The 25,349-nt window shown below is 40.4% G+C and overlaps 1 protein-coding gene across 3 annotated transcripts in view; it reads left to right on the forward strand.

Moving 5' to 3' along the window:
- Positions 1–25,349, forward strand: part of GALNT13 (polypeptide N-acetylgalactosaminyltransferase 13) — a 214,198-nt gene that overhangs the window by 43,938 nt on the left and 144,911 nt on the right. For all 3 annotated transcript variants that reach the window (XM_056861046.1, XM_056861044.1, XM_056861045.1), the window contains exon 2: positions 25,082–25,250. In XM_056861046.1, the coding sequence (XP_056717024.1) occupies positions 25,082–25,250 (169 nt within the window). The remainder of the gene's footprint in view (positions 1–25,081; positions 25,251–25,349) is intronic.

A 25,349-nucleotide genomic window follows, 5' to 3' on the forward strand; every position in this document is an offset into this window, starting at 1 on the left:
GGGCCTTCCCAGGGGCTTTGAAAGAGGCAGTGATGCGACCGCTCTTGAAAAAGCCATCTTTAGATCCCAGGGATCTTACCAACTATCGCCCAGTATCGAATCTTTCATACCTGGGTAAGGTAGTTGAGAGAGCAGCTGCCAAGCAGCTGCAGGAGCTCCTGGATGACAAATCAGCCCTAGACCTTTTCCTGTCAGGCTTCTGCCTTGACCATGGGACGAAGACGGCTCTGGTTGCCCTCAAGGTCGATCTCCGTTAGCAGCTAGATCAAGGTGGGTTGGGGCTGCTGATACTTTTAGATCTGTTGGCAGCCTTCAACATGGTCGACCATGACCTCTTGGACCACCGCCTCGCTGACATTGAAATCCAGGGCACACCCTTCAATGGCTGCACTCCTTTCTCCTTTCTGGTCGGACACAGAGGGTGGCGCTTAGGGAGGAGATATTGCAGCGACACTCTTTGGTGTGTGGGGTGCCTCAGGGGGGTGGTTTTGTTCCCCATGATGTTCAACATCTAGGTGCACCCCCTTGCCCAGCTTGTCAGGAGTTAATTAATTAATAAATACACAGACCACAAGAAATGAATTACAATAGTTACATACCTCAAATCTGAGGACCATAATTTTGAAGTCTTTCTAAGGTAAACTGCTAATTCATTACTTATCCTTATAGAGAGTGAGATTGCAAAGCAAGCTGCTAGTACATGTTGAGTTCTTATAAGATGGCAAACTATAGTAAAGATATATAGAAAGATATATAGAAAGAGGGTATACGTCTGTTAACCTTCCCCAGGTGTAACCAGGATGGAATGCTGACAAATCAGTTTATCTCCTTAAAGGTACAGGGATACAAATCTCCAAGTGTTCCAGAATACAAGACAAGTCCATTTCAGAAATGAGTCCATTAGGTATTAGTGTGTTGAACATGTATATAAACTTAGCTTCTTGTTGTAGCAACAATCATCCACATGATTAGAATCCACTTTAGACAACTGCCACCGTACAAAAAAACTGAATGTCACGATCAGAGTGATTTCTTTTTTTTTATAAATTTTTTTATTATTTTCATAATAAACACACAAAAATAAAAAAATAAAAAATAAAAAATAAAATAAAAATTACATGTACATAAAAAGAAAAACAAAAGTTACATAATCAGGACACAATTTATCCATTATTACAATATTCAAATCATTTTATAAAACATGTGCCCCGAATACAAAACCCCTCCGCCCACCAGTGCCCTCCACCATTGGACTTCCGATGAAGTGTTATGGCATATAAAAAGAAAAAGCTATTATTATATCATATTAAAAATCATCTTATACTATAATTCGTTAACTATACTTTTAAAATCCGTTTTTGCCACTTTATCCCAATATGCGGTGGCCTTTGCCCACGTAGATTTAAATTCCTCCATATCTTTATCATATAGAAATGCTGTAATTTTGGCCATCCGCATATACATCCATAATTTTTCTCGCCACTCTTTAATTGAAGGTTTATTTAACTGCTTCCATTTTTTAGCAATTATAATTCTTGCTGCAGCAAAACTATATTGGCATATGACTCTGTCACCTTTATCCAAATCTTTTTTTGGTATTCCCAATAGACAAAAGGCGGGGTCTTTCTTAATTTTTAATTTAATCAAATCATTCGTTTCGTTCAAAACTAATCTCCAAAACCTCCTTATTTTTTTGCAAAACCACCAAACATGCATAAATGTACCTGTTTCTGTACCACATTTCCAACATATATTTTCCTCATCTTTCTTCATTTTACTTAATAATACAGGAGTTATATGCCATCTGTAAAACATTTTATACAAATTCTCTCTTATTTCATTTGAAATTGTAAACTTAAATTCTTTTTTCCATAACTTTTCCCAAATTTCCAAATCTATATTATAACCTAAATCTCTCATCCATTTCAGCATCACTAACTTAATCCTTTCTTGTTCTAAATTTGTCTCTATAAGTAATTTATAAATCCTACCTATCAATCCTTTATTACCCTTGGATAGTATAACCTCAAATTTTGATTTGGTTTGATTAAAACCTAACCTATTATCTTTATTAAAAACATCTCTTAATTTGTAATACATAAACCAATCTTTAATCAAAATTTCTTCTTTTGATTTCAGTTCCCATATACCATCTTTATATTCTGTTATTTCTCTATAATTATCACAATCCAAATTTAAATGTGCACCTCTTCTCGTAAATGCTTCTATAGGGTTAATCCAACCAGGTGTTTTACTTTCAAAAACTTCTTTATATTTATTCCAGATTTGCAGTAAATTTTTCCTAATAATATGAGAATTAAATTCTTTATTTACTTTCTCTTTATCATACCACAAGTAAGCATGCCACCCGAATCTCAGTTTAAAACCTTCTAATTCTAATAATTTCGGATTCTCTAAGAGAATCCAGTTTCTAATCCAGGTGAAACATGCTGCTTGATAATACAATTTCAAATCTGGTAATCCCAATCCACCCGTATCTTTTTGCTCAATTAAGTTATTGTATGCAATTCTATGTCTTTCTTTACTCCAGAGAAAACTCATAATATCTTTTTTCCAAACATCAAATATCTGTACACCCTTAATTATTGGGAGATTTTGAAACAAGAAGAGCATTTTAGGTAATAGCATCATTTTTACTACTGAAATTCTTCCCCATAACGATAATGGCAGTTTTTCCCAACTTATCAAATCCTTTTTTATCTGTTGCCATTGGTTCACATAATTATCTTGAAATAAGTTAAGATTGTTATTTGATAACCATATACCTAAATATTTAACTTTATTTTCAATATTAAACCCCATCTTTTTTACTAATATTTGTTGTTGTGAGAGAGTCATATTCTTAGTTATAATCTTAGTTTTAATTTTGTTAACTTTAAACCCTGAAAGCTTTCCATAAACCTCCAAAATTTTATTCCATCTGTCAATTTGTTCAATCGGATCAGTCAAGAAACATACTACATCGTCCGCATATGCTTTAAACATGTAATGATTTCTACCTATTCGTACACCAACTACATCACTATTTCTAAGATTATGCAATAGTAATTCTAATACTAAAATAAACAGTAAAGGGGAAAGAGGACATCCCTGTCTCGTTCCCCTTTGAATTTCTATTTTGGGTGATAATGACCCATTTATAATCAGATTAGCAGATTGTTGTGTATATATACCTTTTATAGCTGTTTTAAAATTCTCACCAAAATCCATAGAATCTAATACCTTAAACATAAACTGCCAATTAACATTATCAAAGGCTTTTTCAGCGTCCAAAAATATCAAAGCTAATGGTGTTGTATCTTGCTCTGCATATTCTAAAAGATCAATTACTACCCTCACATTCTGACTCATCAACCTTCCTGGTAAAAAACCAGCTTGGTCCTCATGTATTACTTGATTTAATACTCTTTTTAATCTTGTAGCTAAGACTGTTACAAATAGTTTATAATCAGTATTTAATAATGATATTGGTCTAAAATTTTTAACTTCCGATATATCCGAATTTGCCTTTGGTATTAATACTATATTTGCCTGTTTCCAAGTTTGAGGGATAATCCCTTCTGTCAATCCTAAATTCATTACTTCCAACAGATAAGGGGTTAATTGGTCTTTAAATATTTTGTAATAGGATGCATTAAATCCGTCTGGCCCGGGAGATTTGTTTAATTTACTTTTCTTTATTGCCTCTTCCAACTCTTCTTTAGTTATTGGCAAATCCAGAAAATCTTTATTTTCTTGTGTTAATTTCCCCCAGTCTCCTTTAGTAAAATACATCTCCATTTCTACCTCTGAAGGTGTCTTTTTGCTATATAAATTTGTATAAAATTCTACAAATGTTTCAAATATCTCCTCTTTTATTCTTGTGACTTTACCCTTCCTTTTAATTTGAGTTATTAGTATTTTTTTCTCCTTCTGCTTAAGTTGCCATGCTAACATTTTTCCCGGTTTATTTGCATGTTCAAAAAATCTTTGTTTATTAAACATAAGTTTTCTTTCAATTTCTTCTGCAATTAAAAACTCATATTGCTGTTGGAAATTTCTAATCTTCACCTGTTGTTCATATCTACTTGCTTTATCTTGCAATCTACTTAAATATCTTTCTCCTTGTTTTATTTCATCTAAAATATGTTTTCTCTTATTCTCTCTTTCCCTATACCATCTTGTATTTTGTTGAATTAATAATCCTCTAATTACTGCCTTACCGGCATCCCAAACTATATCATGGCGAGTACCCTTATCTATATTTTCTTTAAAATAATTCTGTATTTCTATCTTCAATTTAGCAATTATTTTAGAATTTTTTAAAAGTAAATCATTAATTCTCCAGGGTTTATACCCTCTATTTCCCACTTGAATTTTAACTGAGACAGCATTGTGATCAGACAGAACTCTGGGTAAAATTTCTGGGTTTTCTGATTTCTCTGTTAGGCCTTGCGAAAGCCACAACATGTCTATTCTGGAACATGTTAGGTGTCTTTGTGAAAAGAAAGTATAACCTTTTTTATTTCCATGTGCCAATCTCCAAACATCAAACATGTTCCATTGATCAATAAGAGTGTCAAAAACCCCTGGTAACTTTCCTTCATTAAGCGCTTTTTTCTTTTTCCCAGATCTATCTACCTTAGGTAGTATAACACCATTAAAATCCCCCATCCAAATCATCTTTTCTGTGGCATATTCAGCTAATAAAATTGCTAATTTATCATAAAACATTTTTTTGATTTATATTAGGAGCATATATTCCCACAAGCAATATCTTCTGAAATCCAGATGTTATTTCAATCATCAAAACTCTTCCCTCCATATCTTGATAAACAACTCTTGGTTCCAATGAGACAGGTATATACATAGCTATTCCATTAGTCTTTTTAACCCTATTGCAAGCCGTGAAGAGTGTACCTAGTCTTGCCTGTTCCAGTCTAAATATATCCTTTGGGAGTATATGCGTTTCCTGTAAACAAATAATGTTAGCATTACTTTTGAGTAGATGGTGAAATATTTTTCTTCTTTTATTAGGAGAATTCAGTCCGTTAATATTCCAAGATAGGACCTGTAACATATCAAAGATCAATTAGTTCCCATAATTTTCCCCACTCAACATAAACAACCATGTCAGTTATTGCCCCCCCTCCCCCCATTCTGCAGTCTTCAGTCGTCAGTTATGAAGTCCTCAGAGGAGTCTATTGGTAAATCTCCACCTCCAGCTGCTTCAGATGCCTTTTCTTCTTCTGTAGATTCTCTAGTTGGAACTTGCTTGGCTGATTTAGTAGGTTTTACCAGGTCTGCCTCATATCTTCTCAGAAACTGCTCCGCCTTATCCACTTCTGTATACTTGAACCTTTTTGCCTTGAAAGTAAAGGAGATACCCTGTGGGAATTCCCATCTGAATTGGATTCCACTAAGTCTTAAACACTGAACAATCTCCATAAAATCTTTCCTTTTCTTCAATAGTCTTGCCGGTATTTCTTTCATCAATCTCAAAGGTTCATCTTCAATTTTTAATGGAGTCTTGTAGTGTGTATTTAGTATCAAATCCCGATGGCTCCTTGAAAATAGTTGAAGCAGACAATCCCTAGGTACCTTATTTCTGGTTGCATATGCAGAGTTGATTCTATAGGCTGTCACAATCATCCCAGCAGTCACTTCTTCAGTTTCCTGTAAAAAGTCAGCCAGAAGGGTTGATAGGTATCCACGTAAATCCTTATTTTCCACTTTTTCTTTCAGACCACGTATGCGCAGCGAAGATTCTTTTATCTTAAGTTCAATCATAGCCATCTGGTCTTGTTGTCTGTCGTCCCTTTCAGATGAGGATGCTATTGCCATCTCAAGAGTGTCCACCTTCTTCTTAGTTTCTTTAATTTCCTGTGTATTTTTCTTAAGCTTGGTTTCCACTCTATCTTGCCTGATAGTCAGGGATGAAATTGTGTCTTGCAGGGTAGCTATTGCAGCAGAATTTTGAGATGTTGTTACTGTATTCTGGGATAACTCCTGCTTCATTTCTATAACATCCTGATGGGTCTTAGTTAAAAGTTCAAAGACAGAAGTCAGTGTTACTTCAGGTTTCACTTTAGGAGGCATCTTGGCACTGACAGATGTTGAAGTAACTGGAGATGTTGTCTGTTTGGCTGGAATTTGAGTTATTGAAGGTCTTCTCGGAGGCAGTGGCACAGCCAACTTTACATCTTTAAGAATGTCTTTAGTATGTTTCTCTTTTTCTCCCATTGGTAGACTGTAAAAGCTGAAGGCTGAAGACAAAACAGCTGGTACTTGTAATCCAAGGGAATAGAGGAGGATAGGGGGGGCAGAAATTTTCTTTTATCTCATTGCAGAAAAATTATTTCAGATGGAAGAATCCATATCAGAGAAAACAATCACCATGACATCTCACTTGATATTATTCCATGTCACTTGATTGTTCTCCAACTCTTTGTTTTTACTTCCAAGTTCTTAGTTTGATGAGAAACTTTTTAAAGTACGTCACACAACTGGCAAAAAGCCAAAAGTCTCAAAGCCAAGCGTAACTGAACTATAGATTATTCTAAATGAAGTCTTTGAAGAAAAATACTGCCACACACCCCAAATTAATTCTTTAAATGTGAAAATTTATTTTAAAAAGAAATTTAGAAGAAAGTCGGATCCCACCTCGCTTGCTTCTTGCTGCTCCTGAAGATGGCGCCGGCCATTCAGCAGAGCCCCGTCAGAGCGACTGCCGCCGTTTTCAAGGCGGCTATCACTCGAATGACGGGTCCGCCACCGGCACCCGAGTCTACACCCCCTCTTGCACCGAGGGGTGCCGTGCCGGATCTTTTAAGGGGCGATTATATGCCCCGCGGCAACGAGGCAGCAAGAGCGCGGCTTCGCGCTCGCGGCGGGGGGGCCGTCCGACCCGGAAGTGACGATCAGAGTGATTTCTATCCAAATAGTGTTTCACTAGAGGAGCTTCAATATAACCCGATCTAATACAAGACCTAATACGAGCATTTAATTATTGACACCAAAGTTGATTTTTGAGTTCTCGGAATGGTTCCCTCTTTTTTATTTTCTGCATGGTATTTAAACTAGATGAACTATTTTAAGTTTTTATAATAAGCTGCTTTAACACTGGGTTTTGGAGAAAAGTGGAGTATAAACTTTCCAGATTTCAATCTTGAATGCAATAATTCTATGAGTAGGGTTGCCAACCTCCAGGTAGTAGATGGAGATCTCCTGTTATTACAACTGATCTCCAGCCGATAGAGATCAGTTCACCTGGAGAAAATGGCTGCTTTGGCAATTGGACTCTATGGCATTGAAGTCCCTCCCCAAACCCTGCCTTCCTCAGGTTCCGCCCCAAAAACCTCCCACCGGTGGTGAAGAGGGACCTGGCAACCCTACCTATGAGAATATATTTTGAAAGTTCTCTTTCCTGGAAGATAGGTGTATGGATAAAGCTTGTTTCAGAAATTAAAAGAGAACTGAAATGATAAAATTATGGATCAAATTTCATTCCATATTGCTATATTAGAAGTAGCCCTTTTGTTACAAACTAACAACCACAAAACCATTTACTAACCAGGCAATGATAAACAATCTCGATAAACCAGTAAAAGTAAACTTAAGTAATTGTGTAAGCCATTGCTGAAATACAGAGATTTCTGATTTTGTACCTTATCAAAAGCTTAACTTTTACTTTAGCATTCTTTTCCAGTATTCTTTGGTTCAAGCACTTTGAAAATATGTTTTGAAGACAAAATTGTCTGTTTATAATTTCTTCCAAGCAACAACAACAAAAATTAACAGTTTATCTCTTCAGTGGCCCTTTCAATTCATGCTGGGATAACAGAGCTGACTCAAAGCATGTCTACAAAGAATGAAAAAAATGTTACCTTACGGGTCCTCTGCCTGCAGACACATTTCATCATCTGGCTCACAAGCGAAGCTCCCTTTGTAAAAGGAACATCTCATTCACAGGATTTATTGCAAGTGCTGAAACCTTTGCAGAGTTGTAGAAGAAATGTCTTGGAAAAACAAAGAAAAAAGAAAAAAAGAAATTTCTGAATCTGTTCTCAGCTGCAGTGAGTAGAGCAATTTTCCCTTTTAAGAGAACACTTCTTAAAGAAAGCACATGCACATTCAGCTTGCAAAAACCCGAGGAAACCCTTTGCTTAGGCTCCCAGCTCTATAATAGACTGTGAAAAGAAAAACTTCCCAATATGTAAGCTTGACTAGAAACTACAAAGTAAGTCCAAGGAAACATTAGAACAAATAAAGTTATTCATCCCCATGACTTGATCTGAATACACACTAAGATGCATCCTTTCGGTCTTTCTTGTTGTTGTTTTTTAATGTCAGGCAACGTCTACTTTGTATTGGACTCTCAGGCTCCAAGAATCCTCACACAACCTGAGGTCAGCATCCTCACACAACCCGTCCTTGTGGGTTGGTAGAAGCTACCACACTGAGTGGCCTTTGCATATCAATAATGGCATGATGTTGATTTGTCCTGTTCGGGTCTTCAGTATCAAGGGTATGTTTCTCTTAAATAACCTGCAGAGCTTCCACATTCTTACTATAAAAAGTTTTGGTAATCGTTCAGTAATTTTCCCATGGTTTTGATCTCAAAGGGCTTTTATATACTGCTGTAATTCACCCGATAATCCTATTGTTTTTGGAGGGGGTGAAGAGAACTGACCTACTTCCCAAGAAATTGCTCTCTTATTGCCAGTGCTTGTTAAAGTTTGCCTGTTGCAATGTATTTACTGAAGATGTTCTGATCTCAGTGGAAAGTCCCAGAAGAAGAAGAGTTGGGTTTTATACCCCGATTTTCTCTACCTTAAGGAGTCTCAAACTGACTTAAATCACCTTCCCTTCCTCTTCCCACAACAGACACCTTGTGAGGTAGGTGGGGCTGAAAGAGTTCGGAGAGAACTGTGACTGGCCCAAAGTCACCCATCGGCTTCATGTGAAGGAGTGGGAAACAAATCCAGTTCACCAGATTAGAGTCCACCGCTCCTAACCACTACAGCACGCTGGCCCATTCCTTTCCTGCACTCTTAACTGTATACTATGTTTTGCCTCTTAGCTTTACACTAGTATCCTTTGGGTTAAAATAAGGCTGAATTGTTTTAGAGAGCAGTCAGTAAGAGGAGGTCCATTTGTTTTGTTACTTCTCGCAATGTCACTCATTTATTGTGCAGACTGAATTTGTTGCAAAGAGTAACACATTTTATTTCCTTACTGGGTGTATAATTTGTTTTGGACAGTTGCTGCTAGATGGAAATTTATCCACGACTATTAAACCTGCTTAGAATTCATGCTGATATTTTGCCCTTGGTGAATAATGGCGGTGCCTTCTTCCAGTGCAAGAAGCTCTTCTGTTTGAAGAACGTCTTTTGTGGGAAGAAGGTTCCTTGCGCTGGGCAAATGCCTTGCCATTATTGGAGTTGAGTGGAAGGATGCAATGTAAAGTACTCTATGTTCATAGGCTAGAAATGATAGGCTGTCATGTATTTGTAGGGGTCTGGGGCCATATGGAGTTTGGAGGGTGCTTGACAAACTTTGAGTAGTCTCTGGAAATGGCCCAGGGTTGTGATGGTTATTTGTTGCCTCTTAAGAAAGCACTGAACAGCTCTTACCCACTGTCAGATACTAAATCATAAAAGCAGAAATAAAATGAAAATAAATAACAATAAGCATTTAGAAAATAACTCACAAGGCAATTGAGGCCCGCACTGGTACTATAAAAATGACCAGCTCAGCATAAAACAAAATCCAGCTTCAAAGCAAAGAACATCAATACTTCTTTTAAATGACCTCTCATTTCCCTGTTTGTGAAATTGAAAAAGCTCTGTTGTAAAGGCAATGTTCTGTGTGAGTATCTAGTCTTATCAGGCAGTGTAGTTAGAAGGGTCACTAATAAATATGCTGCAAATATGATCATGTTTTGAACAGATCATCAGTCTAGTTCCCTGTTAACAATTGTTGTTACTGATATTATTTTAAAAAAAAAACAGCAACCTGTTGCTTTCCCTAGAATAGTAGGCTCTTGCAACGAATGCAGAGTTTTAATTGCCTTTTAAATTTTTTATTTAGAATAACTGGACCATCAAGGTCTTTAACAGGCAAACTTTACTAATTTATAATTATTTATTTTTATTTGCTTACTTTGTTTATACCCCACTTTTCTCCCCAGTAGGAACCCGAAGTGGCTTACATTCTTTGCACTTTATCCACACAACAGCACTGTGAGGTCGGTTGATCTGAGTGTGCATGACTGGCCCAGTGTCATCCAGAAAGTTTCCATGGCAGCTTAGGGATTCAAACCTGGATCTCCCAGATCCTAGACTGAAACTCTAACCACTGTACAATAAAGGCTGCAATCAGGAATAAGATGTGAAAGCTGGGGGCGGGGGGGGGGAAAGAAAAAGTTAGAAACCCATCTCTCCATTTAGAAACCCACTCCTCCATCCCCCCTTTTTTCCTTTGAAGGACTTAGTAGGGAAAAAGGGACAATTTTCGGGAACACTGATGAATTCCTATGGTTAAGAGTGGTGGTTTGGAGCGGTGAAGTCTTATCTGGCTGTAATCAAATTGCTGTGTGCCATTGTCAAGATGTGCAGTTTGGGTGGGATTTATAATTAAGTCAAGAGCTGGTTAAGAGTCAAGTTTTCTGAAGTCTGAACAGCAAATTGGGAGTTTGTTTTCTAATAGGTGACAATTACATAGCAAAAACTATGGTACTACTTTTTAACTTTAACGTAACTTTGAGAGTTGTATCCAATAATTCATTGTTATCACAGCTTCTACTTTTCATGCAGTTGCAAAGCCAAAATGTGTGCGTGAGAAGACTTAAAAAAACAATACATTGAACTCCAGCAAATATGTTTCTCTGCATTTCAAATGATGACAGCATCACTCATGTTGGATGCTCAACAGTGGAGTGTTTTCGTTTCTAAAATTATGCATGCAAGTCAGAGGCTTTGCAGGATGACTCAAGATTCGGCAGTATTTTTAAAATTTAGGTCTTTATTTGTGGAGAGGAACATTTAATTACTTGTAGCAGATGGGCAGACTGAAGCATTGTGAATGCTTTCCTTTGCTACAGATAAAACAGGATCTGATTATTCACTAATGTATAATTTTTAAATAATCGACCTTTAAGAAGTGTTTTTTTTAAAAAAAGTCCCATCCCCCCCAAAAAAAAACCCTGATGAAATAATGCTGCTTTAAATATTGTTTTATTTGGCTTCAGCAAACTAATTTGCTGATAACTTATAGAAACACTGTTATAGATAGAATTTGGGAAGGAGTCCATCTGTAAAAACCATGTTTACTTTGCCTTATGTCTAATAGACTAAGCAGAGTTTATGTGAGTCATGGGTGAAACAAAGTGTAATTTTACTGTGGCATTTGAAAAAATAATTAAATCGTTCCCAGAAACCCCTGCAATAAGCAGCTCTTAGGCATATGTTCCACAAGATTTTTGTGCCTGATGGCTATCAGCTAACTCCTCCAAGTTACGGTTGATACCTGTTTGTCTGTGTGCTGCTTTAAGGGACTGTGGAAGAAATCTGGACTTTTATCTTCAGGGCAGAGAGAAGTTACAAGTGGGGGTATAAAAACCTCTTCTCTGCTGGCTGCCAGAAATCATTACAAGTGGAGAGAAGGGGCTGCCCAATATTTCAACACCTCCCATTTGTAGATCACATCCTGGAAGCCGTATGGTCCAGGTTACAAATGGCTGGTCCTACTGTATATATCCTGACAGGGAAATTCTGCCAGCTGTGGCTTGCACATCTGCAGCAGCTTTGTGACCTAGCAACTCTAAGTGGTCAACTTGGACCAAGATGCAGTAGCAGATGGCAAGTTGAATTTGATATACTGATATGACCTAATCAGCCATTTCTTTGCCCTCCAGCCTCTAAGATCTTCTCTACTTAGAACTCACCCACAATTATAATTCTTTGATCCCACCAGGACTTAATTTTTTTCCATTAAGGCTAAGAAATTCTGTGGTGGTTTGTGACCATTTTTTCAGTATCATATTTTATCAGTATGATATAGATCAGGGGTGTCAAACGTGCGGCCCGCGGGCCGGATCCGACCCCCAGAGGGCTTTTATCCGACCCACAGAGCTGAGGAATCTAGTCCTCCTTTTCCCCCTCCCCTGTCCTTTTCTGGGCTTCCTGGGGCCCGTGGCTGGCCGGGGAGGGAGTGGGGAAGGCTTCTGCCCTGTCATGCTGAGGCTTTCGTGTGGTTGCGCTGAGCGCGCGGGCCCGCTGACACGACCAGGGGGGGGAGGCCCTCCTGTGGTCGTGCTGGGTCGCTAGCGGGCTCTTGGGTGGGGTGGAGGCCCTCCTGCGGTCGCTCTGGGCCACTAGCGCGCTCAGGGGTGGGGTGGAGGCCCTCCCGCTGTTGCGCTGGGGCCGCTAGTGCGCCCGAGGGTGGGGTGGAGGCCTTCCTGCGATCGCACTGGGCCGCTAGCATGTCCGGGTGTGGGGGGAAGGCTTTTCTCTTTTCTTCCTCTTTTTCTGTCCCTCTCTCCCTCCCTCCCTCTCTCTCTCTTTCTCCCCCTCTCTCCTCCTCTCTCTTTCTCCCTTTCTCTCCCCCTCCGCCTCCCCCTCCTCCCTCTTCCTTCCTTCCTTCCTTCCTTCCTTCCTTCCTTCCTTCCTTCCTTCCTTCCTTCCTTCCTTCCTTCCTTCCTTCCTTCTTTCTTTCTTTCTTTCTTTCTTTCTTTCTTTCTTTCTTTCTTTCTTTCTTTCTTTTTCTTTCTTTCCCTCCCTCCCTCCCTCCCTCCCTCCTTTATTTATTTATTTATTTATTTATTTATTTATGTGTGTGGCCTGGCCCGACCAAGTGACATTTATGTCATATCTGGCCCCCCTAACGAATTAGTTTGACACCCCTGATATAGATATTTCCATGGCTCAAACTGAGGTGTCATTTTGCCTTGAACCCTTGCTTTTTTAAACCGATGCATTTTTTTATTGACTCTGCTTAAGATTTGGTCATTCTTGTCTGTTAACAGGATATGCAGGTATATAGTCTTTCATTTGCAAACAAGGTTACCATGTGTTTTAATCAGCCAGTTTAAGCATCCTGCCCATGAATTGCATGTAGAAACTATGACACGTTTGAAGCCTGTAAGTTACTATGGTTTCCCTTTGCCTGAGTTGTAGAACAGATGGGTTGTGGCATTGGTACAAGTGTCCCAGGCCCTTGCTCAAAAGAAGAGCTCGAGCACTTGGGACTGGCAATAACAGACCAATGAGAACAAGCCTAGTATAATGTTCTGTGTCAGTCTGTTTCCAGATGTGTTTCAGATGGTAATGCTATTGGTCCTTTCTGGGTTTAGGCAGATTTAGGCACTGTTGAACCCCCTGAGCCCTGTATCAGAAAGGATGTCCCTCTTTTTCTTGCAAAATGGCAACATGTCTTTTCTCTGTCAGCAAATACTTTCCTTCTATAGGAATGCCATTTTAAAAGATTGCAGGGAAATGTGTAGAACTGATATGGAAGAAAAAGGGAGAAAGGTGTCTTCATATTCTCCCCAGGAAGCCTCTTTATATCCTTTAACTGATTGATTTCTGTCATGTTGTACATTTTAAGATATGCTTGTTTTGTTTAAGGAACAAATTTAGAATGACATATTTGTGCTTCATTCATCTGCATACATAATACTTGTTAGCATATTTTTAGTTAGCACATTTGGCTTGAGTTACAAGTACTAGGAAGGAAAAGTAAACGAGCTTCCTACAGGGTTTCTGGCCAACTTGACAGGGTATCTATCCTAGTGCATCTGGCATGGATTTAAACTACATACTTGCCCTTCACTTATCCCATATCCTGGCAACCTTCAAAGACTTTTTTTCTTCCTTGGCTGGTATCCTCTTGTAACTTGTTAAAGATTTTCTCACAAACTTGTAGACAGAAATGAGCATAAAGGTCAATGTTTGCAGTCCCGACTCTTTTCTCCCACTCTTTAGGCTTATTAGTCTGGTTTAGTAGCTAAAGCTTTCTGGGTGCATTTAGGGTCAGGTGTTTATCTTACATTGGGGTCAAGTGACTGGGAGAGTCTTTCTTTGTTTCCCCCTGTTCTTAGACCGAGGTCTTGAACAATAAAACCATAAAACTTAAATAAGACCTATCTCTAAAAACACCTCCCTTCAACTCTTTTCTGGAGCCTCCCAAAAATGAGCAACAAAATAAGTACACTGAGGGTCAGAGTCCTCTAAGAAAAACAACCTTTTGTTCCAAAGTTCCTCGAGAAAATGCGGACCATTTGTTAAAACATGGTATAATGCATTTTAGCCTAAGTTGATACACTTAAGGACAGTGAAAAAGGATATGTACCAAGGAGTCCAGGTTAGTCTGAGTGTGTGTGACTGGCAGCATCAAAGATTCAGATAAGGATTCTGCTAGAACTGTGATTCTCAACATGGTTCCTGCCAGTATGTTTCCTAGAGCCCCAAGCAAAGAGCCAATTATGGCTTTCTTCCACCTCATTGGAGCAGGAGCAGGACATTTATGTCTGTAGTGAACATTTGGAAACAGCTGCTTCCATCCTAGGAGGATACTTGGGTTGGCACCTTCTGACACTCTGTGATTGCCTCCCCCCACCCCCAAGTCAGCTCTTTTGGGATGGTGCCTACTACATGTTTTCAAAACATCAGTAGTGCCCACAGGATCAGCAGGCTCTGGAATCCCTTCACTAGAACAACAGCTTTGAAGGTATTTTAGCCATTGTTTCAAATTCCATTATCCTACACAGAGATTTGGGATAGCAGTGCAAACTAAGAATCCTCTTACTATGGTCCAAGTGGTCAGACTAGGCTCCAATTTTGTCCTTTTCAGAACGTAATGAAAGCAGCCTTTTTACAACTGATTTGCAAGCCAGAAAACAGGCTGACTTGTTGTTGGAAAAGGGCTTCTCCTGATGGTTAAGGTTGCCAACCTCCAGATACCATCTGGAGATCTCCTGCTATTTCAACCGATCTCCAGCCGATAGAGATCAGTTCACCTGGAGAAAATGGCTGCTTTGGCAATTGGACTCTATGGCATTGAAGTTTCTCCCCCTCCCCAAACCCCACCCCACTCAGACTCCGCCCCCAAAACCTCCCACCGGTGGCAAAAGGGGGACCTGGCAACCCCATTGATGGTAGAACTGCATATACCTGAAATACAGGAATTGAACCAAAAGTGTTGACCCCCCCCATGTAATGTGTAGTCCTCACATCGTTACATTGTGTATTTTCATAGCTCCATTACACGGTTTGCAAGGGAAAAGGAGTGCGGTGACATCAGCATGTCCTCTTATTGTCTGCAGCCCTGTGTCTCTTAAAAGGTAAAGGTCCCCTGTGCAAGCACCAGGTCATTCCTGACCCATGGGGTGATGTCACATCCCGACGTTTTCTAGGCAGACTTTGTTTACGGGGTGGTTTGCCAGTGCCTTCCCCAGTCATCTTCCCTTTACCCCCAGCAAGCTGGGTACTCGTTTTACCGACCTTGGAAGGATGGAAGGCTGAGTCAACCTTGAACCGGCTACCTGAAACCAACTTCCGTTGGGATCGAACTCAGGTCGTGAGCAGAGCTTGGACTGCAGTACTGCAGCTTACCACTCTGTGCCACGGGGCTCTTAGAATGTGTCTCTTAGGATGTGTTTTTCTCCCCTCAGCTCCCTCAAGCATTCCTTAGTTGCAGCATGTGATTAGGTAAGATAAATCCACAGTGCTAGATGATATAAATGAGTGTTGATGTAAAAGAGATTCTGTTGAGAATGTTTGGACATGTTTTTATCCTAGGATTGTTGCTTTATATGGTCTCTGTGGACACAAAAACCACGTATTTAATTATGAAAAACGAGGGCCTCCATGTGCAGCATGTAAAGCTACAATGAAAAATGTATATCCTGTGGAATTATAAATGCAGCTTATGCGCACTGTGTGTTTACAATCTGCTGTGATTTCTTTACTTTAGTTTCTGTCTGTTATGGTTTCAACAGAATGTGCTTCCCTTAATTATGTACGAATGGATTGCTTTGTTGTAGTTATGAGATTTGTCATAAGCATAGATCTAAGAAGCTAGCTTTGCTGGGTAAAATCCTAGTCTGAAGGAAAAGGGGGGGAAAAAGGGGGGAAGCAATATTTTGTTTTCTTTCATGGTATTGTAATCGAAACCCTGGTTATTTGAAAGGCAGTGAGATGTTTCAAGGTGGTGGTTATGCAGGTATTAAAGGCATATGGAAAAATGCCAATAAGTAAATGATGAAAAGTCCTACTGCTTTGAAAGGAGATGCAAACATTCTGTTTGGGGAGAAAGAAAAAGGTGAATAGCTAGCACTGTGTCTTGAATTTGTGTGTGTGTGGCCTGACAGATTGGGGTGTGTATAGGGCATCTTATGCTTTATTCTTCTCTGGAATCAGGTGAAAAGACCATTCTCCTCAGACCACCAAACCATTTGTTTGAAAATGTCAAGCATGTATTTAGTAATGGCTTCCGTGCCATGCAGTGTTCTTTTGAACAGAAGACACCGGTGACTCTTGAACACGCTATACAGCGAACCTGTCATCTGGACAGTAATAAGAAATGATGGGTTAGACAAACTTTCAGATTTGTCCTTTTGTGATCCTGATGCTCTGAGGAACCCATTTCCCTGACAATAGCTCCTTTTTATAACTGTAGTTGCAGTGAATCAGGACATTCTTCCTCTGGTGACATGTAGAAGAATTCTGAGCATCTACATACATTTTAATATATAATGCAGACTTTGTAGGGAAAAATATGTAGTGCATCTGTACTGGTATTTTGGAATCTGCATGGATCTTTTTTTCCTTTTTGTTTTCTTGTTTGCATGATTATACCATTCATTTCTTCTTGTTTTGTTTCAGTTAGTTTGGGTGTGAAACACATGTCTTGCTCTAACTTTCCTCCCCTCCAGACCAATTCAGATGGAATTCTTGGGAATTATGTCCTTCAGCCAAGGGTCCTCATTACCAAATTGCAGGCAAATAAAATGTATTCTGTATTTTGTATGGAAATGAATCTCTGACTTGCACACCAACTGTGCACAATCCAGTATTCACAAGAGGCAGGTAGTGCAGGTACTGGGAGGTATTTGGCAACCAAAGAGGGGCACCTTTATGTACTGTGGCAAAAAAGGACCCACAAGCTAATATTTGAGTATCCAACAAGTATTTTTGTGCACTGTGAATAATCAGTCTCTGTCTTTTATTACCACTTAGTGAAGACTATAAATGCAATAATGTTACAACTTGTACTAAAGGGCAAGGGAATGGGTGGGAAACTCACTTTCTAATTCTTTCCCATTATTACTTTGTTTTGATATTGGCTTAGTATATTTTGTCTGTTAAAAAAATTACAGTTCTATTGTGTTCCTTTACTGTGTGATCTCCTGTATGAGTAGGGTTGCCAACCTCCAGGTGATGGTTAGAGATCTCCTGCTATTACAGCTGATCTCCAGGAGGCAGAGATCAGTTCACCTGGAGAAAATGGGAGCTTTGGAAGGTGCACTCTAATGAGGTATTATGGCCCATTGAAATCCCCCCTCCCCCAATCCCATCCTCCTCAGGCTCCTTCCCCCAAATCTCCTAACCCAGAGTTGGCAACCCCATGCATGAGGCAAGAAACAGGTCTCACTTCTCACAGGTCCCAGGCACTCTTCATGGCTTTAAAACACTGGAAGAGAAATAAAGTCTTTAGATTTAATTTGCTTAGTTATCAATCTTTTAATTTTTTGTTATTTAAAGACCCAAAGCACCTCGGGTTTCTTAACAGTATTCTTTCACTCCACCCCTGATGATCTTCTAGGAATTTCAACGATAACCACCAGTTTAGAGACTGGATATGTAAAGCTGATGTACCGATCGATCATTAATTTTAAAATCAAAAGTACCACCGTGGTTCAAATCAATTTAAAATGACCACTTTAGAACTCCCTATTTAGCTAACATCGTAAATTATAATCTTAGAGCTGTCAAGAATATACAAGCATGCTGTATTATTTTGACAGGACAGCTGAGAAGGAGCTGTCAGTAAGAGAATAGATCCACTTAATCTTGCTGATGCAAGGTGTAGTAATGACTTGCCCCAGCAGAGTGGACTGGAGAGAACTGGATGGAACCGGTAGTATGGTGCAATACCTCCAGGTGGCCAGGCAATTAACTATGCATGAGATATGTATATGAGGAGCACAGCCTCTAGGGTTTAGTGTTGACGTGAATGTACTGACTAAGCCAGGGGCTATGCTAAAATTGTATATAGAACTGCACTGTGAATAAACAAGCACTTTTGTAGAAGCAACCGTCTGGTGAAGTTTCTTGGAGCATCTGACTAAATCTGCTGAACTCGCGATAAGAGCATCCTTTACATCATTACGCTTTCAAATTATGCCAACAGCTTTTTTGGTGGGGCATTACTCTTGAACACCAAGAGATCAATGTGTCTGTGTTTGTGGATCCTCAACTCTGGAGGACTTAGCTCACTACATCCTGTTTTGCCCATTGTATGTAGGCCCCATTTTTGGCAAGGATATTATCCGGTATTAATACATACTCGGATGCAGAGAAAATTACATTTCTGTTATCTGATACTGATTCATATGCATCATATAGAGCCTTTTTGTTTACTCTTGCAGCAAAGAAAATAAGGTTTAACGTGCTATCGGAAGGAGCAGCTACTTATCTTTTAAATTGAAAGGTTTTAGTATAATCCGTTATCTATTTTAACATTTTATTTGCTAATCCGCTGCATTTGTATTATTATTTTTTCCATTTAGTAAATTGTGATGGCCAATGGCTATATACAATAAAATTTTCACTTTCAGTAACTATTATGCTTATGTGTAAGGGCAGGAGTCCCCAGTGTGGTGCCTGTGAGACCTTTTGTGATGCCTGCCAAGTGTTTTTGGAAAGTGGGTGGGGCCAGGTGGGGCTTCTGCCCAGTAGGGCTTCTGATTGGCCACAGCCGATCTGATGGACTGTGCAGATTAAAATAACATTATTGTGGTGGCAGCGGCTGCTGCGGTGTTAGTTTTATTTTCTCTCCCACTCGTTTATCCCAGTGTATTTTCTTTAAACCATTCCTCTTGTCCCCTGCACTTGGGCTTCTTCTGTGTGTGGGGGGGCTCTGCCTCCTTTGGCAGCCATTTTGTGGTTGTACTAGGGTTGCCAGGTGCCCGCTGGTGGCGGGCAAACCCCCGGTAAAGTGTCCCTCTGCCCATCGACCAGCTGGGAAGCCTCTCCTCTCCCTCCCCGGGGCAAGCAGGCTGCCCATTGCATACCCGCTCGCCAGCCGGGTACCTTCCCTCGCCCTTCCCAGGGCGAGCGGGCCGCCCGCTGCAGCCCTGCTCGTCAGGCGGCGTGCACGCACATAACACAGAAAGCTCCTGCTGAAGGTAAGTGGGGACCCTGGCAACCCACCACCCCGTGTCAGAATTCCATAGGGAGCTGCAGGTTCAAAAAGGTTGGGGTTCCTTATGTTTAGGGTCTTTGCCCCAAATCTGTCCCTTCCTTTGCCAGATTGTCCTGCTATTTGAATTAGTTTTCAGCTGCTTGTAACTTAAGCTGAGCTTTGGCTTTTGAGGCTGCTTTGCATGTTTCATTTTACCAGGTACACAGTAGACATTGGTGTGCATCTGCTGGGTGCATTTATTTCACTGCATACTCTATTTGAGCGCACTCTGCTGGGAGCCACACAGACTTTATGTAAAGAAAGAATGCAATAATTTCTCTTGTAGCCTGTCAATACTACTCCATAGTGGTCTTCGTAAAATGATAGAGCTTTGTATTTCATTTATTCCAGTAATTTCATCTGGGTAATTCACAGCTCATTTAGATCATTAGCAGGGAAATAGCTTTGCTTCCAAACTGCTATATGTCTTGTGAGCCCTAAGTACCAGCAGACAAAAGGGTACATTTTCAGTTTTCAATATCAATCCACATGAGTTTTTTGAATCTAACTGTAACACTTTAAATCAGTGTTTTCTGCTTTAAAAAGCTTACAGATTATTTAACTGCCCAGTAAAACTCGGTCTATAGAGCATAACAATCAAATGCATATTTCAGGAGAGAAGTAGCCATGCGCAAAACCAGGAAGTTCAAGGTGGGGTTCCATTTCATCTGAGAGTGGGATTGTACTTCCCTTTAAAGAGCAGGCTCACATCACTGTTGAATCCTGCGTTGCTTGTGCGGGGTGTGCATTTGTTTTAAAATCAGACTGTATTCAAACATAAAGCCCAATTCAAACTTGTGAATTAGTTAAAGAAAGCAAATTCGGCTATAACAATGAATGAACCCCTTCTCTGCTAGAGGTCTTAGACGCGAAGCTCTGAAGAAGGGACGGTCCGCCTTGGGGTGGAAAGGTGCAGCAGAAATGTTTTAAATCAAACAAATCAAAAGAGTCCTCTAACACCAGCCCTGATGCCTGCACAGTCTTCACCTAATGAGGAAGGCAGGTTGATTCTTCCAAGTACCATTTGTTTTTGGTGCTCTAGCAGAACTTGGACTGAAAAAGGATTACCTTTGCAAAGCTAGGCATTCTCTCGTGTCCCTGTATCTTTTTTTTAAAGTGAATTTAGAGTTTTCATGGGAAAGGAGTGTCTTTCTTGGACACCCATGTATTTTGCTTGACCCTCTCGTGGGCGCAGAGCGCGGTGGCGTGCGGTGGTGACTCGTGGGAGTGGCGCGCGACAAGTAAGGAGCATGCAGGGGCGGGGAGGCCAGGGGAGGGTGCAAGCGAGCCTCACACAACCACACACAATAGGAGAAACACTCATCAAACCTTGTTTGATGATAGCTGTCGAATAGGAGAAACACTCGGCAAACCTTGTTTGATGATAGCTGTCTGATAGCTGTGCACAGGGTTGCACGCACTGCCAGGACGTGCAGGAACGCTGCGGCACACTTAAAAAACCCCTCTTGCCACTCAACAGCTGAGGCAGCCTTGGGGGAAGCGTCTTTCTTTCTCCACTCACTGATTAACATTTTCAGTGGCCCTCGGGAGCTCCAGGGCCCTTCCCAAAACTGTTCCTGAAGCCGCCCTGCGGCGCCATGTTTCAATGGCAGGGCCCTGGAGCTCCCAAGGGCCACTGAAAATGTCCTCGCGGGCCGTTTCTGGCACCCGGGCCGGACGTTCCCCATCCCTGATCTAGATAGATGTCAGAGTTAGGTGTCTGCTTTCAGTTAATAAAGCTATGTAATACAGTTTGCATCTGATTTCAGAACTTCAGCTAACACAATAGCTAAGATGGTTTTCTCTTTGAAGGAATTGCTCAAGCTATAATAGAGAGACAATTGAAAACCTTATAACAAGGCTATGCAGGTTTATTTGTTACATATGTCCATACCTAATTTTAATTCTCTCTCTCTGTGTGTGTGTGGGGGGTGGCTTTCCCAGTCCAACCAAAAAATAATTGTAGATGAAAGAATGTCAGCAGGGTCTGCTGGTTCAAATGGGCATCAGATTCACTGCACTGAATCTGGTGCCGATTATGATTGGAAGTATGTAGTGATCATATGTAGATGCTCCTAAACATCTACACATGCAAGATCATAAGTCATGTATGTAAATAGTAGGCTGAAAGCACTTATTTCTTTCCATTGCTTCCTCTTGGAAGTGCTGACTGGTAGTGTTCATTTCTGGACATTATGTACAAGTCCCTTCATGGGCAGCTGGCTGTGAGAATCTTTGAATACAAAAAGCAGGAAAAAGTTTGTGTAGGCATACATGTAATATCTTTGGGTTGGATACCACTGTACGAATCTGCATGTGCAGGGAGGAATTTTTCCCGATGTTTCTCTTTTGCGGCAAATGTCCGGGTCCCCCTCATGCTGTTCCTGGGGGTTCCCCCTCCCAAGGAGCAGTGTTTCATAAAGCACCTGGGGCTGCAGCAGAAAGGGATTGAACTGACAAGTCATACTCTGCAGGCAGAAGTCCTACCACTCATGGTAAATTTTGGCAGAACCCAAGCCAGTTTTTTTGGTGTGTGTGGTTGTTGTTGTTTTTTTCTGCAAAGGGCATAGTATAAAGTATATCAAGAAATGATCAACCGTAAAAAGAAGTTGGGGCTTTCTAAAATCACCCTGGTACCCTAAAATTAAATGCAGACCTTTTGCAAGGGGGGGATAATAGTTTTGTGGAAAACAGGATATTTGAAACTGTCCTCTTTGTCAATTAACCGTTTGGTTGTAATCCTCTGAAGGCTCTTTCGGTCAGCCCAAAAAATACAGGGATGCATGTCATCAGTGGATAAGGAAACTGGCGCTACTTCATTATTTTTGGCTGACAATAAAATAAGTGGCTATTTTCGCCTCGAATGGAGTTTCACTAGCGGCGGTTATTTTTTGTGCCGGTTTCATTCATATATTGGTTCTCTTCTGATAGACGTGGTGTGCATATTTAAAAGGCTGTCATTGTATGGAAGGTTTGCCAATACTGGATATATTCACAACATGAAGATATTGCCATCAGTTCATTTGAACCAGTTTTCTTTGGAATAACTCTAACTGGTTATTCATATGACACATATGATTCTATACTGTGTTTACGTTTAACTACCGTGCCACTGCTTGTTTATTTACTTGATTTATACCCCACCTTTCTCCCCAGTGGGGACTCCAAGTGGCTTCCATCCTTCCCCAGTGTGTGATTGGCTCAAGGCCACCCACCAAGCTTCTGTGTCAGAGAGGAACTTTGAACCTGAGTCTCCAAGTTCCTGTGTCACTCTAACCACTACCCCATGCTGGCTCTCTTTTGGAAAATAGCTTATGGAACACAAATAGTTAACTTTGTGCCCAGATGGCTTTATCATAGACAAGATGCATCAGTCCATGCGAGGCATGCCTCTGACTAAACGGGTACCCCTGTAAGTAATCGTGCAGGTTGGCTTGACACAGTGGGATAGCTCAAACAAATTTATGTAGAGCTGGGGAAAGGTATGTGAAGAAGTAGGAATTTCTTGTACATTTATGCTAGTCTTTTTTTGTTTTTTTTTAGCCAACTATGCTCCTGATTAACTGAGCTTCATAATTCTGTTTTCTATTACCGTGTTATCTTTACAAGTAAAGCAGCTTTGGATAGAAATGAGTAAAAAAACGAACTGTTCAATTTCTGGCTTGAATGTCATATTCAGTTTCCTTGGAGAATTTAAATTAGATAGTGTTCTCAAATATTAATGAGATAATTGTTGTGTTTTGGAAATAGATTTATGACATGCATGTGTTCAGTTATATGCAGTGCAGAAAGCTAATAGAAGAGAACTTTCCCCCCTTAAATATTACTGAGCCCAAACATTTCAGTTTGGTTCCTCCCCTTTGTTATTTGAGTTCCTCAAAATGTTCAGCTTTTCATGTCCCAGTGCTGGAGAAAAAGCAGTGTAGACAGGACACCGTGAAATACCCTCCAAAGGTCTTTTCTTATTGGGGCTCCAAGGAGTTACTGAAATCCCTAGGCTAGTCTGTAAGGACCATCATCAGGGAAGTCTGCTTGACTGGGCTAATCCAAGTTCAGATAGCCTCCCTTTTAATTTCCTCTGTGTAAGCATTCTGCCAGTCCATATGATAGTGTATTGGGGGGGGGGGGGCTTTTCCAGTTCTTTCTTGGTAGCTTGTTTCATACTGCGGGCTTCATTGCATATTTATTATATTCTGTTTTTTGACCAAAATTGTCTCCCTATGTGTGTGTGAACAGGTGTTCTTTCATGGGAGAAATTGTAGCTGAGCTGAATCTTAGGGTTGCCCAGTCCTACTTTGCCACCAGTGGGAAGTTTTTGGGGCGGAGCCTGAGGAGGGCAGGGTTTGGAGGAGGGGAGGGACTTCAATGCCATATCCAATTGCCAAAACTGCCATTTTCTCCAGGTGAACTGATCGCTGTTGGCTGGAGATCAGTTGTAATAGCAGGAGATCTCCAGCTAGTACCTGGAGGTCAGCAACCCTACTGAATCTAGACAGAGGGAGGGTTGCCTGCCTTCTTCATCTCCTTTCTCTGGAAGTCTCACATTCTCTGGAATGTGAACAGGAAGTAGTAGAGAGGGAACTCTGAACTGGGGCAAATGTAAACTGGAGGAACCCAAGCTAACTTTCACATTTTGGTTTTGGGTAACCTAGTATACAAGTTTTTCATTAACCTGTGTGTGTGTGTAAAGTGCCGTCAAGTCGCAGCCAACTTATGGCGACCCCTTTTTTGGGGTTTTCATGGCAAGAGACTAACAGAGGTAGTTTGCCAGTGCCTTCCTCTGCACAGCAACGCTGGTATTCCTTTGTGGTCTCCCATTCAAATACTAACCAGGGCTGAACCTGCTTAGCTTCTGAGATCTGATGAGATCAGGCTACCCTGGGCCATCCAGGTCAGAGCTTTCAGTAACCTAGCCAGTTACAAATTTAGGTATTGCTTTTATTCTATAACAATTACATAGCCTGCCAATTTCAGAGGAATTTCTTTTACTCTCTGCTTAGCCAGATGATACTGAAAAGCTACTACACATTACTTGGAATCTTTTTGAAAGTTTTGGTACGTGTAATCATATAGTTTAGACAGAGAACATAAATATTGTCCCTAATTTTACTTATTTGTCTCGGGTTGTGTGTTTGAACGATAGGCCAATAAAAATATTAAGACAATATTGTCTTAGGCTTGTTTCTTTGGGTATCACGACAACACTAGCAAGGAGACACTCTCATCCAAACCTTTTCAGTACATAAACCTGTTTAGGAAGCATCACATATTGGAAGTTAACAGAGAGTGAATGGCAGCTGGACCAACCTTACATCGCTGGTGTGGACATATTCATGGAGGATAGGGCTATCCATGGCTACTAGTCAAAATGAATATTAGTGATGAATCATGATGCATACCTATTCTCTCTAGGATCAGAGGAGTTTGCCTATTATATTAGGTGCTGTGGAACACAGAGAAGATAATGCTGCGGCAGTCATCTTTTTTGCGGGCTTCCTAGAGGCACCTGTTTGACCTCTGTGTGAACATACTGCTGAACTTGATGGACCTTGGTCTGACCTAGCATGACTTTTCTTATATTTTAATGTAATTTCTGAATTTTCTTCAATTACAGCTGTAATGTCAAGAAGTCAAGAAGGACCTGGAGAGATGGGAAAGGCAGTCGTTATCCCCAAAGATGACCAGGAGAAAATGAAAGATATGTTTAAAATCAACCAGTTTAATCTAATGGCCAGTGATTTGATTGCATTCAACAGAAGTTTACCTGATGTAAGGCTAGAAGGGTGAGTCTACAGAATTTGTTTGAGCTTTGCTGCTATGCTTTTGAGGAACTTGTAACATATCACATTGAGATCCCCAGTATTTGTGAATAAATATATACT

This window comes from Euleptes europaea, chromosome 15 (genome assembly GCF_029931775.1).
Source record: "Euleptes europaea isolate rEulEur1 chromosome 15, rEulEur1.hap1, whole genome shotgun sequence".
Lineage (NCBI taxonomy): Eukaryota > Metazoa > Chordata > Lepidosauria > Squamata > Sphaerodactylidae > Euleptes > Euleptes europaea.